General features: G+C 39.5%; 2 protein-coding genes across 3 annotated transcripts; both read right to left on the bottom strand.

Annotated features, from left to right (window-relative positions):
- Positions 1–1,246: 1,246 nt before the first annotated feature.
- Positions 1,247–5,646, bottom strand: LOC149816080 (leucoanthocyanidin reductase-like). Its single transcript, XM_089988031.1, has 5 exons — positions 5,308–5,646; positions 3,449–3,589; positions 2,656–2,893; positions 1,776–1,979; positions 1,247–1,440 (listed from the first exon to the last, which is right to left on the bottom strand). Exons 1-5 carry the CDS (start codon positions 5,644–5,646, stop codon positions 1,247–1,249), a joined length of 1,116 nt encoding a protein of 371 aa, XP_089844157.1.
- A 6,944-nt stretch (positions 5,647–12,590) lies between these two features.
- On the bottom strand, positions 12,591–16,555 carry LOC149816079 (SUPPRESSOR OF GAMMA RESPONSE 1-like). 2 transcript variants are annotated; one of them, XM_089987095.1, is made up of 7 exons: positions 16,515–16,555; positions 16,101–16,236; positions 14,594–14,780; positions 13,928–14,430; positions 13,596–13,841; positions 13,163–13,519; positions 12,591–13,072 (listed from the first exon to the last, which is right to left on the bottom strand). In XM_089987095.1, exons 1-7 carry the CDS (start codon positions 16,520–16,522, stop codon positions 13,013–13,015), a joined length of 1,497 nt encoding a protein of 498 aa, XP_089843221.1. In that variant the 5' UTR covers positions 16,523–16,555; the 3' UTR covers positions 12,591–13,012. The 2 variants fall into 2 exon arrangements, with proteins under 2 accessions (XP_089843221.1, XP_089843222.1); XM_089987096.1 differs by lacking the exons at positions 16,101–16,236; positions 16,515–16,555 and adding an exon at positions 14,880–15,545.
- Positions 16,556–17,660: the final 1,105 nt, after the last annotated feature.

Here is a 17,660-nt window from a genome sequence, read left to right as displayed (position 1 = left end):
TTTGAACATGTACGGTACCCTCGAGGGTACCAAAGTTAAATCGTACACATGTGCATAACATATTTTTTATTTTACTTGTTGGTAATTGAATATATGTTTCGTAAGGGAAGATCTATCTGATCTGAATCAAAGGATGGTTTCTCAATCATGGTTTTGCTGAAGAAGTGATCACTTTTTTTTTTTGTATTAACAGAAGGACTTCCCGCTTTCACGAGAGCAGATTCAGTGATCGGGGCCGAACACCTATACCCAACCACTTAGGGCTAAGTTGTGCCTGCCCCTCCTCCATTAAGAGCCACGTGCCTCCGCACTTGCAGATTTCATTGGCTTACAATTCCAAGTTCCCTTTTCTCCGGAAGAGAAAGCTGGGGTTAGGCAGACCCCTAACAGTTATACAACTATATACCATTGGGATTCGAACTTGCAACGTCTCAACAAAGGTGATGTGCACTAACTGCTGCCAGACAAGCAGAGCCCCCGTTGGTTATTCCAATTCCAAGTCCCCTTTGCCCATCAAGGAGTACACGCAGCTTAGGCTGTGGCAAAAAAAACCCTCCTGCAAGTTTCAAACTGTGAACACCATGGCAACTTGATGACCTTAACAAGTCACCCTACCAGATGAGCTGAGCCCTTGTGGGTTGAAAAGTGATTCTTCTTGCTTTTAATATTTGTGTTTTTTTTTTTTGTCTTGCTTCTTGATCAAGGTTAATTTTCTTTTTTTGGATAGTCAAAGAGAAAAAAAACCCTATATATCATCGCAGATTGGCTAGCTTCCTGTTGGTAAAATCCTTAAGGTCTCCCTGATGCCTACCGTGTACATCCAGCAAGAGACGCCACCCGAGTTTAGAACTTGTGATGTCCCGTGAACTTGGTGACATTCACAAGTCGCTCCTACCAGATGAGTCGGAGCCCTTGTGTGCCCGATCAAGATTAGTTTTCGCCAGGTACTGATGTCCGATTTATCTTTTGAAATTCGATTTATTTCAAACAAAAAAGGCCAATTTTTCTTAGACGAAAAAGGTGACATGTATGCATATCTGCCACACCCTTGCCCAAATGAGGGGTAGTTACGTTAGATGGATTACACGTGGCTGCATTGAAGCAAAGGTTTCTTCGAACATGGAACTGCAATATATAGCAAATAAACTTGACTAAACATGCAAGCCAGTGCACCTAAATACCTAATATCCCTCTTCTTTTGGGTGGCTATGCAATAATTAAGCAACCAAGGGAAATCAAATCATCATTAATGTGTAGGAGGTTGGCCGTCCACAAGACCGATGAGGAACGGATTAAAGCACTCCTCCACATTTTGATAAGGCGTTTCAGGATAGAGTAATCCAGCTTCCTCATCCCCATCGATGGCAAACTTGAATTGGCATCCATTGATGAAGATATCGTGAGTTAGGGCTGCTACTATGCTCCTTGGTATTTCATTCTCTGCAATTAAAATGTCATCCAAAAGCAATGAGTTAATTAAGCACAACAATCGTACACCCGCCCGGGTCACTGACCCCTTTACCCCCAGGTCCCGCAAGGTGTGGTGCCTTTAACAAGTGGGTTCCATAAGGGGGCTTAAGTGTTTGTCACCTCACCTGGGGTTTACCTCCCAAGGGCGGCGGATCCATTAAATGACCCGGTATTTATCGAGGATTCCTCATCATAAAAAATTAAGCACAAAAATGTCCAAAGAAAAAGTTGGTATTTTCTTATCATATATTGTCTCTGTTTAGAAGATGAATGCAAAGATTGAAAGTGGCAAAGAAGTTAAAGACCCTTGGCCATGTCAAGAAGTTCAGCCTCAGTGATGAAGACTCTGGGTAGTGTCCTCCCGATCTTCATCTCCCACATCGAAGCTAGCTCGTTCACTGTCAGAAAGTTGCAGGGTGGCCGGAAATGCACCGTTTTGTTGAGCGTGCGAGGGTCGTCCACTGTCTTCATCGTGAATTTTCCGATGTCTGTGCCGGCGACGAAGTAAGCTGCAAAGCATATCACAATCACACCATTGGGAAAATTAATCTAAAGTTTTTTTGGCTCATCCAAACGTGGTAACTTCTCAAGTTACATGGGAATTCCAATTCCCAGAAGTCGAAGTCCATTTAATTAGGCCCTGTTTGGAAATTAGGCATCGGAGGTAGCTGAAGTAAGAAGTGGGGAATACCCAATGCCAAAGTCTTTTGGGATGAATAAAGCAGTGGTAGGAAATGTTAGAACTGGGGTGGTATTTGACACCTTTAGTTTGACATTTCACTTTCCACCTAAATGAGGTGGTAGTTGCCAAATACTACACCAGTTCCCACACAGGTGCCTACTCGAACAACTTCTCAATGCTCTTTCAGTATTTATTTCAGCATTTCAACTGCACAAGTGAAAGTGGTAAATCCTCAGCTAAACCGTTTCACTTATCCCAATCAACCATGTGGATTTACTAAAATCACAAAATTTGGGAATTCCCTTCCTAATTGCATCCTTAGTTACCACTGACTGAAAGTTTCCAAACAGGCCGGCCTTAGTTTCCCATTGTCATAAGTGATGCTGCTCCAATAGGTAAAAAAATAAAATAAAATTCTGAGCCCCCCCAAAAGAAAAATGAAATATCTTCTGCCCCCTCAATCAAAGTTTCTGGGTCCGTCCCTGCCCACAGAAGAAGGGTACCTTTGACGTTTCCATCACCGTAGACCTGGAAGCAATCAAGTGGTGGTGAAACTTCAGAGGGATGGGTATTGTCATAGTAAGGCCAAGCAGCGATGGAGTTGCAGCATATGTAGGTATAGGGTATCCCTGCAGCTTCCACAGCTCGCCGGATCTTGCGCTTCTGATTGTACATGGTGAGCCCGGGTTCGACCGGGTTGGTCTTATCAATGTCGTGTCCGAATTCCGAGGGCAAAAACCTCTGCAACAATCAAAGCAGTCCAAAAATTTTACCAGCAAAACTATTATGGTGGTGGTGATACTATAGTAGCCAACAAACTGTTTTCGGGTTGGATATTTATTAAACCAATATCCGTGTACATCGGGTTCTTGTTAGAAACTTTCGGATCCAATAAACTAAACCTTTTGTTCTGGTTATGGGTTCTCATATACATTTCCGGAAGAACCATATCTAATTAAAATGTGTATACATATATGCTGAAAACCTAAAAGGATCCAGATCCGAAAAGTCTCTTCGAGTCCGAGCCCGATGTTATGTCGGATTCAGTGACCAACCAAGCTGTTTATTTAGGAAGAAGAGATCAGGTCATGCTGCCGAACATGAGTTTTTTTTGCTCATGCCAACATCGTGGCCGTCCGTTTTGTAGAACAGTTATATGCTACGTGGCATTCATCCAAAATGCAAACAGACGAAGCCACCGATGTTGGCATGAGCTAAAAATCTCATGTTCAGCAGCCTGACCTGATCTGCTTCCGTTTATTTATTGCATTGAAGTTAGATTGTTGCATTAAATACCTTGACGGATCCGACGGATTTAATGATGTCCACCAGCTCCACTTGCTCCAGCGTGCACACCCCACCAACTGCTGAGATAACCACGTCGATCTTGAGCTCTCGCAGTATCCTGCTCATGAAATCCTGATCGTTCATCAATCCCTGTAGGTTAACCCACACCGTAAGATAGGTTAGATGTGAAAAATGTTACTAATTAGAGGACTAATTAATAGAACAATGTTGTCAGCACGCAGAAAATAGAATACACACTTCACCCTGAATCGGCTATTTTTAAAAAAAATAAAAAAATATTTTTTTAATATTATTTTATTAGATTTAACACGTGTCACATTTTGATTAACAAGTAATATTTTTTAATTAATTTTTGTCTGATTCAGAACGATTCACTTTATCCGATTCACCTGAATCGCCAAACGATACAGATATTGACAACATTGCAGGCATGTAAGCTTAAAAAAGAAAAAGAATGCAACTTCAAAATGCACCTAAGTTTAATAATAAAAGAAAATCAAGTTTTACATCAAATCAGTTAGTACAAAACATGCTTTCTTATTAAAAGAATTCTACAGTAAATACAACTATATATGCAGGGTATACCAAACGGGGGCTCCGCTTGTCTGGTAGGAGCAGCCAGTGCACGTCACCTTGTGTTGGGACGTTGCAAGTTCTAATCCCAATGATATCGTCGTATAACTGCTAGGGTCTGCCTAACCTAGCATTACTATAAAAAAAACAACTATGTATAGGGTATGATTGAGTAAATAATTATGCCTAAAACTTACATTTCAAACTAGCTAGTACGATGCTTTTTTATAGTAGCAAAGATAATTAATTAAACTGCCAACACATAATAGGTAAAAAATTTGGTGGTACAAACTCCACGTGAACCAAAAATGTAGCAACGTACATAAAAATCAACATGCCAACTGTGATGCTCAAATGAATTAATAAATTGCTTTTTGAAACATAAAACATATTATATGTTTTTTTTGCTATTATTTTATTTTTTTCAGTGATTTGTGGCATGGGGAAAGGCCCATGCCGGCTGCAGCAGGTTTTGAAAAAAGAATTTTTTTTATTATTTCTTAAAAGAATTAGTTGTGAAAAAAAAATCCGCCATTAACTGCTACCTTTTGCCAATTTGGTTCATGAAGTTACCGTTACTTGCTATGGAAACTAGCCAGAAAAGTTAGAAACTAGCAAAACTGCAAGAATCAAGTCAACCAAGTTCAAGTCTGTGAACTTCAAAGTTCCAACTTGTTTCTACTGATTCATGCATTCCAACATGAACCATACTGCATGATAGTAAAACTGCAGTACAGTAGTTGGAGTTTTGAACTTGGGTGCCGGAGATAAAAGAAAATTCAAGTGCACAGTCAGTTACAGTGCAACCGATACTACAACGTAATCGTTCCAAACAGGACCGGAGAAGTTCAGAGGTGACTTGACAGTGACACCATCCAAGTTACCCTGATGCCGGTTCACTGGGCCCATGAACGACATGGCGGTACCTTGGGCAGTGTTTGTGTCCAAGCCGATGAGCTGAACTGGACTTTTTTTTTTTTACTCGGAGAAACCGCTCCAGGTGCAGTGCAGAGACCTAACCGTTCTGGCTCAGCCTGCCATACTTATGGTCTCCGTCCATGTCAGTAAAAAACTCCGAGGGCTTACCCCTTGACCCAAGGGAGTCACCAAGCTTTGGTTTATGCAGGGGGTGACGGCCATGAGTTTTGAACCTAAACTGCCTGGCAAACGGTCTAGGCCCCATTCCACTATGCCAAACCCCTTGGGTCGAGCTGAACTGGACTTGTTTGGCTTCAATTCAAAAGCATAACTTTCTGATATATATATATAATTACATAGAGAAGGAGAGCTCCAGCTTCTTGAAGAGCATGAAGTGCCTCGGCTTTGGACGGGTTAGCTTGAGTACCGGGCCGGCTAAGCAGGTAAGTAGTCCGGCCTGAAGCGAGGCTAGCTTCTGCAACGAACCGGCCGATGTAGCCCGTAGCACCAATGATGAGCACTCTAGCACTCTTGGTGTTAGCAACAGCACTCTCCAAAGGGGTCCTGTGTGCAGCATGAGTTTGCACACTGGTAGCACTGGCATGGTTTGTGGCACTGTTAGGCCTGATGAGCTGAGTGAGCCCACTCCTGGGTTCATCGTACACGATCCGCGGCTGTTCTGCAATGCACGCCATGCTGTTGTCCTTCGCCGGTTGATCTAGACAGCACACCAAAGGAGACAACCCACACTGCAATTTTTTTAGAATAATGTATGAGTTAAATAGAGACGATGATTGTTAATTTTCAGCTAACCCCTTAACTAACAGTCACTCTCATCACTAAGGCACGTCAAAGTGCTAGTTCCATCTCAGTTCATTTCATGGACGGGTAGGTTTGAGGGGCAGATGAAATTTGAGACTCCAACTGTAAAATTCATCCCTATATTATTATACATTAATAACCACTCATTTTTAGTTTTTGCTAGATTGTTGGTTAATCAGGTGTTATGCAACGTTGAGTTGCAAATAAAGTTACGTGATTAATTGATTATATACCATACCATACCATAAACAATGGCACCTAGAGCCATCAATAAATCGATTCAATTAAGTCCAATAAATAAATAAAAAAGGCTAGCCGGTTACTGTTGGTGACTGGTGGCACATACTAACCCAACTGTTGTTCTAGTACGAACTCAGAAGGCTATTTTCTTCTGCATAGGCGTGTGGATAGCCCGTGCTCAACCAGTCTGCCTGTTGAACTCGAGAACTGGGCTTAACCCTAATCAGGACTCTGCAGGTTGGTGATCACACTCGCATGTGCGCACGCAGGCACGAAGCCATAATGAAAAATATCATGACATTTTTTAAAATAATGCGAAAATCTAGCAATGTTTTGTCGACCATTTTAAATGGTTAAAATATCGAGATGTTTTGAAAATATCACATGTTTTTTTTTCTGTTAATAGTGATTTTATCACGATATTTATGGTATAGCAGTCATATACCAGAAAACTAGACTTTTTTTGTATTTTACATGTTTTATTATTTCATTAATCTGGCATATAGTTTTTTAGCTTTTAAATTATTTTATTAAGGTAAAAAATTGCAAGAAATGGATACGTATTTTTTATTTCTCGCGAGATATTGGCGCTATAAAATTCATCAAACCAAGGCTAATTAGGCCAGCGCACAGATTGGCTTGGGTGCATGATTTTATACTCTCTCTCTCTCTCTCTCTCTCTCTGTCTCTCTCTCTGAACAGGTGGGGTTTAGGTGGGACACCTACTACCTTTTTTTTCAAAGAAACCTACTAGTTCTTAGTGAAAATAAGAGTGAAGGACTGCTAAAAGTTAACCAGTCAAAAGTTACCTGGGATGGTTTGACAGCAGATCAGGTGCAATCGCATAGCACACTCGAGTGTGCTGCTACACCTGATATGCCCTCCATCTTCTGTTGGGCTCACAGCTGACAGGTTGTACCCTAGAGATGGAGGGCAGTCAGATGCAGCGACACACTCAAAGTGTGCAATGTGATCCAACCTGGGATGGTTCCCACGGAGATCATATCAGGTCCAATTAATGTAATCGGGGATACTGTTGGATTTTCTTGATATGGGAAAATCTACAGATAATTTAAATTTTTTTTAGGAAATCAAATAAAAATAGGCATAAACACCATCTAAAAATATAAGGAAGTGTATAAAAATAAAAATAAAAAATAAAAATAAAATAAGAAAGGTACAGAGCAGCACAATAAAAATGTGCAATGTGATTGCACCTAATATTTTTTTCCTTTCGTACCCCCCTCGATTTTCATATGAAAACGCACGTCCTCCTGCCTGTAAATATGGAGCCCAGAACAGTGCCACGTGGTTCAACCTTTGTTTTCAAGGCACGTGGAAAGCTGTTGGGGAAACGACCCACTTCAGCAAGAATAAACCATTTTCCCACCAAACAAACGGGCCTTTTAGCAACCAAATAAACCACCTAATCGGGCCAGATCTTGGTCCTTAATATATGCCATCATGTGAATTATCGCTGAATATCCACGAGTATGGCTATGACAGGAATAAGCTCACAACCTTAGCTTCAAAAACTATAGATCGACACCCCCCAAGAGATTTCTACAATATAGTAACGTCACAATAATTTCCTAACGAAAGACTGGACAATTTTGAATTTTCATCATCTTGATATGGCAAAGCCTCTTCTACCAAAGAAAACGCTTTGTGGCTTTCTAACCTAGTAGTTACATTAGAGTTCACAGTTTGAGCCAACTTTCATTTTATCCTTTGTAAATCACCATCGTCACTAAAATTCATTAGGTTGGTCTTTTTTTTTTCCTGCTAGGCCAAGTCAAGAGAAGAAACCCTATCACCAAACACACATTGGGAAACTTCCAATTGTTAAAACTCTAGAGCTACTCTCTACCCTCGGGTTCATAAGGATCTATTTTTTATTTTAGAATTTTATTTGATCACTAAATCATGCATATCCATATTTTTATGATAAATCTTAATGTTTTAGAAATTTATCGGATTAGGTAATTTGCTTTCATTAAAATTAGGTAAAATCTCATTTATTTATAGATTAGATGGATAGTTGAATGAGAAAAATAAGTTATTTTTATTTTTTTTAATTCTTTAATTTTTATAATTTTTTGTTATTTTTTGCTTTTTTCAGCTTTTTTTTAGTATAAAGATTTTCTCATAAATCGTTACAAGAGGTACTCATTTGCTGGCTCTATTTGAAAATAAAATGATCATTCCAAAAAGATATCAACAGACACATAAAGAGATCTCAATCCTGTAGTTGGCGAAGCAGAAGTCCCATAAGCAACCACGTCTGAAGAAGCAAATGCTCTCGCCTTAGGGAAGCATACACACCTACTGCAAATTAGAGAGACCTGACCTACATTCATGAATCATCTCGTAGGAATTTCCCAGTTTTAAACTCATGATGTCCCATCAACTTGGTGATGTTCACATGTTGTGGTTGTCTAATTGTCCTTTCCTTTTATTTTTTCCTTTTTAAATATCAGTCCTACATTATTTTAGAGGCAAACACACTTATTATACGCGTATTTTTTGTTTGAGAGGCTTTTGATTCTTTTGCTAGAATAGCCTTTTTTTATCTTATTCCTACCTGGACGGGACATGGTAGTGCAACTACTCTTTTATTGCCCTAAAAATATATATATATATATATATTAAAAGCAAGATGGGGTTGTCCTTTCTTTTTCTTTTTTCCTTTTTAAATATTAAACTTATTGTGATGGGCCTATTTCTTTAATAGGCTAGTGCGGTGTGATGGTTTTTTCTTTACTGCTGCAAACTTAACCGATCACTCGCTTGCTGTTGCAAAAACTTTGAGTATAGAGAGTACAAGAGAGCAAAAGAGAAGAAAGAGAGAGAAATTGTAATCAATTGAAGATAATAACAACGAGGGTGAACAAAAAAAGCTCAATGCATTTGCATTCATTCATTGTTTTGCCCGAGAACAACTTACAGTTCAGATCTACGGGCTAACCTTTCAAAGTATTGATCAACTTGAACCAAAGTACAAGGGTGGCTTGAAGAAAGTTACAAGTGACTCAACACTTACATCATGACTCAACCAAAACAAAAAATACTCTAGTTAGGTCACAAGGGAACACTTAATACAAGTATTTTTTGTTAGAAAGACTTTTGACTTTTGATATTTCTTTTGCGAAAATAGCCTTTTTTTTTCTTATCCGTACATGGATGGGACATGGTAGTGCAGCTACTTTTTTATTCCCCTAATATATATATATATATTAAAGGCAAGCTGGGGTTTGGCAAACCCCAGCCAATTATACAACTATACCATTGGGTTTTGAACCTGTAACATCCCAATACAAGGTGACGTGCGCTAGCTGCTCCTACCGACACCGCTTGTTACTCCCGTAAAATGTTTGGCCATCACAGGATGCTAAAAAAACATAGCTGCTAAAAGTCTGGTTATACACATTTTTTAGTCAAACTTAAGTACAACAAACACCAATTGGTTCGTCTTTTCTCCTAATTCTTGATCACCAGCTCCACCAGACACAGCACGTGACCATGGTTGATGTGGTGCAAAATCCATGCCAAGATTGAGGCGTTTTAAACGCCTGACATATCGGTTCAATTTCTGGTTTTTTTCCCCATATTTTTGCAGTATACTACTCAAAAGTAGAAAATAAAGGAATCCTTTCACCTTGCTCATCAACTCACCAAATGTGCATTTTTTAGGCCATTTCACGGAGACCAGGTCTGGTAAAACCTTTTCTGTAGAATTTCTAAAACAAAAATGGCACTGGTCTTGCATTAGAGGAAGATCAGGTGCAATGTGATTGCACACTTTTAGCGTCCTGCTGCTCCTGATCATCCACCATCTTTGGTTGGGCCTCACAGCTGACAGGCAGTATCCGAAGAATGATGGGTGATCAGGTGCAGCAGGACGCTAAAAGTGTGCAATCACATTGCACCTGATCCTCCCTCCTTGCGCTGTGGGACTCACAGCCACTCTGAGTACCAAAAAGACAGGTGTGATGTGTTGGTTTTTTACTTTAATATTGTAATCCGCCGTTTAACTGATCCACTGCCGATTCCATCTCAAATGTCTTGATTTATTTCTCGAGATAACTTAGCATTCTCGTAAATGTCTCCATGGTTTAGCACCAAGGCAGTCCACTGATCACAAACCTTATAAGACAACCAACATGGGGGCTCGTCTTATCTGGTAGGAGCAGCTAGTGCACGTCACCTTGTGTTGGGACGTTGCAGGTTCAAAACCCGGTACAGTTGTATAACTGGTAGGGATCTGCCTAACCCCAGCTTGCCTTTCAAAAAAAAACCCTTATAAGATGCAATTGTGAATGTTGTTGCAGTTGCTGTGGAGTGGCATTCAATTTCAGAAAGGCTGGTGCCCATATCCATGTGTTTGTGTCCTACTCAGCAGTTTCAGAGCAAAATCTCTTGGAAATGGCACATAACTACTTGCATGCCTTGGGACATAACTGTGGTTGTTTGATGATCCCAAGTTATGGAACAGTAAATGCTTATAGGTGAGCGCCCATGAGATCCCCCAATTGGTTAGAGGGAGCATCGGGATGTCCAGAGAACACCACCTTGGTGCCGGTCCACTCTCCTAGGGTCTACCACTATCTGGTGAAGTTCTGTTCCTAGAAAAAAAAGTATTTCTATTAACATGAAGTTATTGCAATTCTTTTGAAATGCCAGAGTATTTTTTAGCTTTTAAAATGGTTCCCCACAACCTAATTAGGGTGTCATCCAAATTAGATTTTTTTAAGAAAAAGCTGGAAAACTTGCAAAACGACATTTTAAATTGTGTGCATATCATCCAATCAATAAATGAGCGCCTAAGAAAAATAGATCATATGCTGATAATGAAACGTCACAAGGCTGGATTAATTGGGAGAACTATGCCCACAAAACTATGTTATCTAGATGCCGTGAGGGCTCCACTCATCTAAGTAGGGGGTGACTCGTTTATATTACCAAGTTGAAAAGAAGCCCTCATTTGTGTTGCCACAGTGCAGCCAACAGAAATGCATGGGTTCCCATGTGTTTCAGCATAAAGTCCTACATTTCCACAGCAAGCAAAAACACCCTCAATAGAAACGGTCAATCTGAGCCACAATTCCTTTTTTAATCTTCTTGGTGATCACTGAATCCTTAGCCCTCCCTGTTATTTTTCCACCAGAGATCCAGAAGATCTGGCCACATGCAAAAAAAATTTCTCAAGTCCACATAATTAAGAGTTTAAGCCGTCTTCCACCACAAAAATAACCAGCATCAAGTGAAATGATCATCAATGTTATCAATCATACACACTATTCTTGATGCCATATAAATAGCACATGGCAATGAAGGATCTCTAGAGATTAACATGGATGGATTGCCAGAGGAATTTACCAGAAGTACAGAACAGCCATTCTCCTGGATCAACAATAACTAGTTTCTGCCATGAAGATCTCTATATCTAGCAAAAGCTATCACCCGTGTTCATAAATATGAACAGTAATTTTTCCATGGTACTCGAACTAATACATATCTTGAGACTTACAGAAGCTGAACCTGAAGAATCGGCTGAAGGCTTTTCCTAATCTTTCGGCGAAATATGATTTCCATACAAGTTCAATAATGTCAATCAAAATGATCTAACAAGATCTTAGTTAACATGAAGAGTAGAGGATAATACTGTCGCCACTTGCATAGTATTTCAAGCTTGACCACTCACTAGTTAGAGAAAAGGATTCACGGTAAGTTCAAAAGTTTTTAGATAGGCTGAAGATTTGCCCTGTTTTCAAGGGAGAAGAGAAAGCTGCAACTTAGTGCTTTTATTAAGAAAGAATATTTTAATTAAGAGAAACGTCTAAATATGATCATGCTTCTTAGACTATAACAACTTAAATTAGACGGTCAAATGAGCCAAAGGTAACAATCAGTAGAACCACTAGCTCAATCACCAGAGTCTCAATGAGCATCAGCTAATTATCACTTAACTTGGACAGTAATAAGTGGTTGACATAGAATCATCTATTTTTTAATGAAGCAGCTTGAGAAAAGAAATGGGAAGAATGATACGCCTGTTAAAGTAAACACACAAGCTTTATCTTCTAACTAGCCAAAAATGAATCAACTTTATCAGATCAAGATAATTAAGGGAACCCTCAGGTCAATTAGACCTTTTTTTTTATGTTTTCTACTTACTGATTAAAAGTCATCCATAACCCAAGCATCTGCCTAACATAAAATATTTATTAAGCTTGCAGTATAAGTGCACGATGTTCTTTCTTCAGGGAGGAGAAAGTGGCTCGAGTGGTTTGCACTCCCATAGAGTTTCAATGTCTAAATGCTGCACTGATGATACTTTTCTGAATTCTGTACATCTAAATGCTGCATTGATGATATTTTTCTGAATTTGTACAAAACCTTAGAAGTTATCTCCCACATTTGTTGTAGAGATGCAGATTAGTCACCACGAATTATCAAAGACCTTTCACTATTTATGTATCGACTGTGAATGTAAGCACAAGGTTAAGAAAGGAGAAGGAACTCCCGATGGACTTCAGGAAAGCAACACTAGCCATGTATGCTGTTATGAAGGAAAGAAAAGAAAAGTATCGTATCAACTGTGATAGACAACATGTGGTGTATTGGAAGGTGCATATAGAATACAAAGTTTAAGATCCCAAATTCCAGCATATGGAACCAAAATTCATAAATATATATCTTCATCAAGATCAAGAAGCAGAGTTTCAACTAGACCTCTATCAGCATAGATTCATGGACAGAGAACTGATCTCAATGACACCTTGTGACATGAGCTTACAACATCCATACACCACGTGTTCATGTTCCCAAAGGCTCACCCTGTTCCAGAGAGGAGGACCATGGCGACCCAAAGGCACAAGCTACTAAGAAAACCAAGAAAGCACTCACTTCTATCTAAATGAGCAATGATAGAAAACAAGTTAAAAAATTAGTGCAGGCGGTCCGTATTTATAGGATGACAAATCTTATCTCATGTCTTCAGTCACCAACCCGGTTTTCAGTCCAGACCAAGCTATCTTGTGATCCCAATGGTATATCCTACAATTTCATTCCAAGCATTTCCTAAAATCAATGCCTACATGATATAATTAATCCAGACACGAATACAAAGGTCATGAGAGGACTTACAAGCTGGCTCAGACGAATATCTGTAGAGGTATCAAGGTCAACATTTGCAAGATCAGAATGATTGAGGCTTTGGCACTCCTCTAAATCCTTTTTAAGATCATCAGCCCCTATACAAGAATATTCTGCTAAACATGGAACAATCTTTTTTGCAGCACCACCACTCGAAGACTGGCTCTGCAGGATCTCGTCGCACATATATAACCCTTCAACAAGTTGCTGAGAATCAAGCAGAAACTGTGATTCTCCTTCCCACCATTTAGGATCCGCCATTGAGTTATTGTTATGATCATCAAGTCTCTCCCACTCAGGTTGGCTACTTGCACCGTTCTCGCCATTTGCTGTCTCAGGATTAATCACCTGCAACAATCATCACCTTAGTTACCTCCGAAAATCATTTACAAACATGGTTCAAGAAGGGCTGGTAGCCTGGTACCTGAGTAAAAGATTCTTTACTATCTGATCTCTGTTCTTGTAAAAGATCATGATCAGAATTCTGCCTTTCAGCACAAGTTGACTTAGGAACAAAATCTGCAGCAACAACTTGATCTGCTTTCAAGGATGCAGGTTGAATTGATTCATAAAGCATATTATGGTCATTCTCATTATGATTATCAAGTTTCTCCCACTCAGGTTGGCTACTTGCACCATTCTCGCAATTCACTGTCTCAGGATCAATCACCTGCAATCATTGACCATGTTACCTTTAAAATAATTGGTAAGCCAAATGTCAGAAAATCTCAATCATTTACAAGAATTGGCTGGTACCTGAGCAAAGGATTCTTTACTATCTGATATTTGTTCTTGTAACAGATCACGATCAGGTTTCACAGTACAAGCTAAGTTGTGTAAGACATCTGCAGGATTAACTAGATCTACTTTTAGGGATGCAGGTTGCATTGATTGATCAATCATCTCATGGTCATTCTTGTCAAATATCTTAGGCTCCTGCTGATAAAATACTTTAGAAACAACAAACTCCCCTTCCTTCTCTTCTTCCTGGGTTCCAAGGTGGTATTGGTGCATCACCCAGTTTGTTTTCTCTGGTTTTTCACCCTTCGCTATACTCATATAAAGAACCATTATCTTTTTACACCCCATCTGGACCCCATTTACCGTTACAGACTTTGTTTTACCAGTCTTATGCCAGCGGACATCTCCTAGGCATGGATCAAATTCATTTTGTATCTTTCTGCGCTTCCGGGTTCCTGTACTATAGGCCTTCATCGTCCTATGGAAAAAATGTGATACAGTTCCATCTTTCTTGACACCTATAACATGAAAAGGTACAATCACAACCAAAGATATTGTCGTTGAAGAAACACACAGGCACTGCTCACACACGCACACACACGAGAGAGAGAGAGAGAGAGAGAGAGAGAGAGAGAGAGAGAGAGAGAGAGAGAGAGAGAGAGAGAGAGAGAGAGCTTTTACCTGGCAACTTCTGAGGATGAGTATAACAAATTCCATCTTCTTCTTCGACTGTTGGAATAAACTCATCAATGAAAGGATGTGGTGTCATATCTCCAACCCCAACTTTTGTTGATAAATGCCAAAGAAGCTCTTGATCAGATGGATCAAATTTCACACCTCGGGGAAGACCAGGCCATTCTTGGGCAACCTGAAACGCCAAGTGGTAACTGCACATTAGTTACTTTTCCATTAAAAAGTACTAGTGGTTTTCATACTTGGACTGATAGATTTAATATAACAGCCCAACCTTTCATTTCTTTCTCTTTGAATATTCTTGTGTTCTATCAGGCACCATGTGATCCACTCAAATTTCAAACTTGAGGAAATGACATGAGTGAACTTTTATACTTCAATTGTGCATTTGTGCTTGCTCCAAAGGAACAAATAGTTGAATTCCCATCTGATGCCAATCTGCTTGGTTGGAAAGCCATGCAAGTTCTTCAAAGTAGTGGTTGTACTAGTGTAACCGAATCTAAATTTTCCTCTATATTTTTCTCTTTCCAAAGTGGCTTAGGAAAGGGCCAGCAATTCTTCAGAAGATTTACTCTTGAGAATTATGTTTGTGAGCGCAACAGTTGAGATGGCAACTAGGAAAGTTGGGGTGAGGTGGACAGGGTTCCTTGTGCTATTCATTGAAAAGGACGCAGTTTCACACATGGGGGTATAGCATGCCATAGGATGTTTCTTTGGTATCCTGATACACTCATTTTCAACAGAAAACCAGAAGCCTGTTTCTGCATTTCGAGGCATTAGAAAATGGGAACTCCCTCTTATTATTTAATATTTATGTTGGTCAATGTGTGGAAACATCACAAATCCTTATTGGTCATGCATTTCCCCCGCTTTCTAGACAGATGAATTTCTAGTATCAGCTTGGTTTGAGACTATTTATGTTGAAGCAACACAAGAAGCAAGATGTTCCCTTATCACCCAAGCAGCACCAGAAACAGTATCACACATTATGCCCAAAGCCAAGCTACTCCGCTGCCTAGTATCAGATATTGGGGGCTCATATTCGTTCTCCTTACCTGCTCTTTATTGGCTTTAACCAACAGAAACAACCTTTGATTCTTTTAGTTTATTTGATTTTCAATCAAGAAGATTGAGCTTAGATGACTTAAGCAGCTTCCAAAGTCTCAAAATGCAGACTTTGGGCAGAACGGCTGAGATTACGTTCAAAGGTTCGCATCTTCCACACCATAAATCACTTGGAAACAAGGGGATAGACGTAAAATGCATTATCGACAGAATACTTTCATGTGAATTCAATCATAGTGCACGACATATCAACAGCAAAATATAAACGATTTATACCAATCCCATCCTGGCCATCAGTCATAAACTTACCAAATCAATCATAAATGGAGTTATATAGAGATTGAACATTTAAAAAAGAGGGCCAAAAAATCTTTAAGCAAAAATAGAAACCTCCCCGCAACAATTTCCTAATAAGAACAGGAAGGCATACATCACTGTTGTCAATGATATGGTTGCAATTGGGGCAAGCTCTAGTGGGGTTGCTCCTCCATGCCACCTTCTTAGGATCGCTTGACGCACTCTTGATCTTTGTTGCGATCCTTTTGCTATCAACCAACCACGACGCCCTGCAATATCAAGTACCCACCAACCATTTAGGTCAATTCTGGTCACACGGCTGCAGATATGAAACAAGAAAGGCCTAAAACCAAAACAAAAGGAAAAACCACCATCTCAGGAAAAAAAATACAAATATTCAGACCCCATCACAAAGAAGAGCAATATGAGAAAAACCCGTCTAACGTTCTGATAGACAAAAAACAAAAACCCATTTAGCAAAAACCAGAGTTTGATTCAAAGAATGAATGAAGGGAACCAGTAGATGCAGTGAGAGCGAGAAGGTCACCTCGCCATCGAGGAGAAACCGAAGAAGAGAGACAACCCAACTCACCCACCCAAGTCTCTTAAGAAGGTGGAGGATTTGAATCCTAGATTGACGCACGACGACTTTATTTGCAAAATTACTATTCAATCCATAGAAAATTCTGTTTGGTTTTCCATCTTTTTCATGACTCCTCGTTTACCGTCTCGCATCTTGTAGGGAAAGTATAGGCCATACTTGACAGTACCGTGCTCTCTAGCAGATACGATCCCAAAAAACATTTTTAATGCAAAAATGCATAGAGGCCGGATCCCCGTGCTCTCTAGCAGATACCGCGCGGTTCACTTTTCAGAAACTTGATACGATCCCCCCAAAACTGCAATTAATCATATTATTAATGTGATATTTAGAGTTTTATATATTGTTAACATTTTTAATGTTCGTCTTATATTTGTGTCATCTTCTTATGTTTTTACAATTTGAATATACCGATATTTCCCAGTGATTCTCCACAAAACAAATTCTTTTAATTTATCATTAGATTTTCCTTTGTTCATCGAGGGTGGATCCTGGCTTTTTGGTTGTCCAAACTTCAAAATCATTTCTATCTGCACATTGATCAATGTCCTGCAACTCTGACTGTTCAATATTCAAAAATCAAACCAGCAGTTGCAGGATTTCCAAGAATTACGCAATTCATGCTAATGCCCGAAATAAGTCGATTTAAGATGACTAGTACGGAAAACTACACAGGAATAGCTTCCCTGATATCATTTAGTTATGTCCATTTGACACGAATTCGTTAAACAGTTGACCAACCTGGCCGGTGTCGTGATTCGAGAGTAGGTCAGATCCAAGGCTTTTGGACAAAAGCTTGTCCAAAGAACCACGGATACCATCCATAGTCCCAAACCCTATTGCATGTATTGGAAGTTACTGTTGGAAATTATTGTATATTGTTGTTATTTTCTATTACATTTGCTAAATCGACAAAGCTAAATCACTTTCTCGAACTTTCACGGGTGTATTCAAGATCAGATTTAGCTAGAATCAAACAGCTAGCGAGATAACGATGCAACGTTATCGAGTTATATTTTTCTTACTCATTTTTTAGCTATAAGACCAAATAAGATTGCATCGTTTTCTCCATCTGATTTACCTTCTCACATG

The sequence above is a fragment of the Nuphar pumila genome, chromosome 14, assembly GCF_984573655.1.
Source record: "Nuphar pumila chromosome 14, dmNupPumi1.hap1.1, whole genome shotgun sequence".
In the NCBI taxonomy this organism is placed as follows: Eukaryota; Viridiplantae; Streptophyta; class Magnoliopsida; order Nymphaeales; family Nymphaeaceae; genus Nuphar; species Nuphar pumila.
This window is presented reverse-complemented; position numbering and strand designations above follow the sequence as displayed.

Excerpts from the sequence above, each read along its gene's own strand:
- LOC149816080 (XM_089988031.1), bottom strand. The coding sequence starts at position 5,646 with ATGGCGTGCATTGCAGAACAGCCGCGGATCGTGTACGATGAACCCAGG. Across the intron at positions 2,894-3,448 it reads AATCCGTCGGATCCGTCAAG|AGGTTTTTGCCCTCGGAATT; the intron begins GTATTTAATGCA and ends TGATTGTTGCAG. Across the intron at positions 1,441-1,775 it reads ACTTCTTGACATGGCCAAGG|AGAATGAAATACCAAGGAGC; the intron begins GTCTTTAACTTC and ends TTTTAATTGCAG.
- LOC149816079 (XM_089987095.1), bottom strand. Across the intron at positions 14,431-14,593 it reads TCATCCTCAGAAGTTGCCAG|GTGTCAAGAAAGATGGAACT; the intron begins GTAAAAGCTCTC and ends TTCATGTTATAG. Across the intron at positions 13,073-13,162 it reads ATATTCGTCTGAGCCAGCTT|GATATACCATTGGGATCACA; the intron begins GTAAGTCCTCTC and ends ATGAAATTGTAG.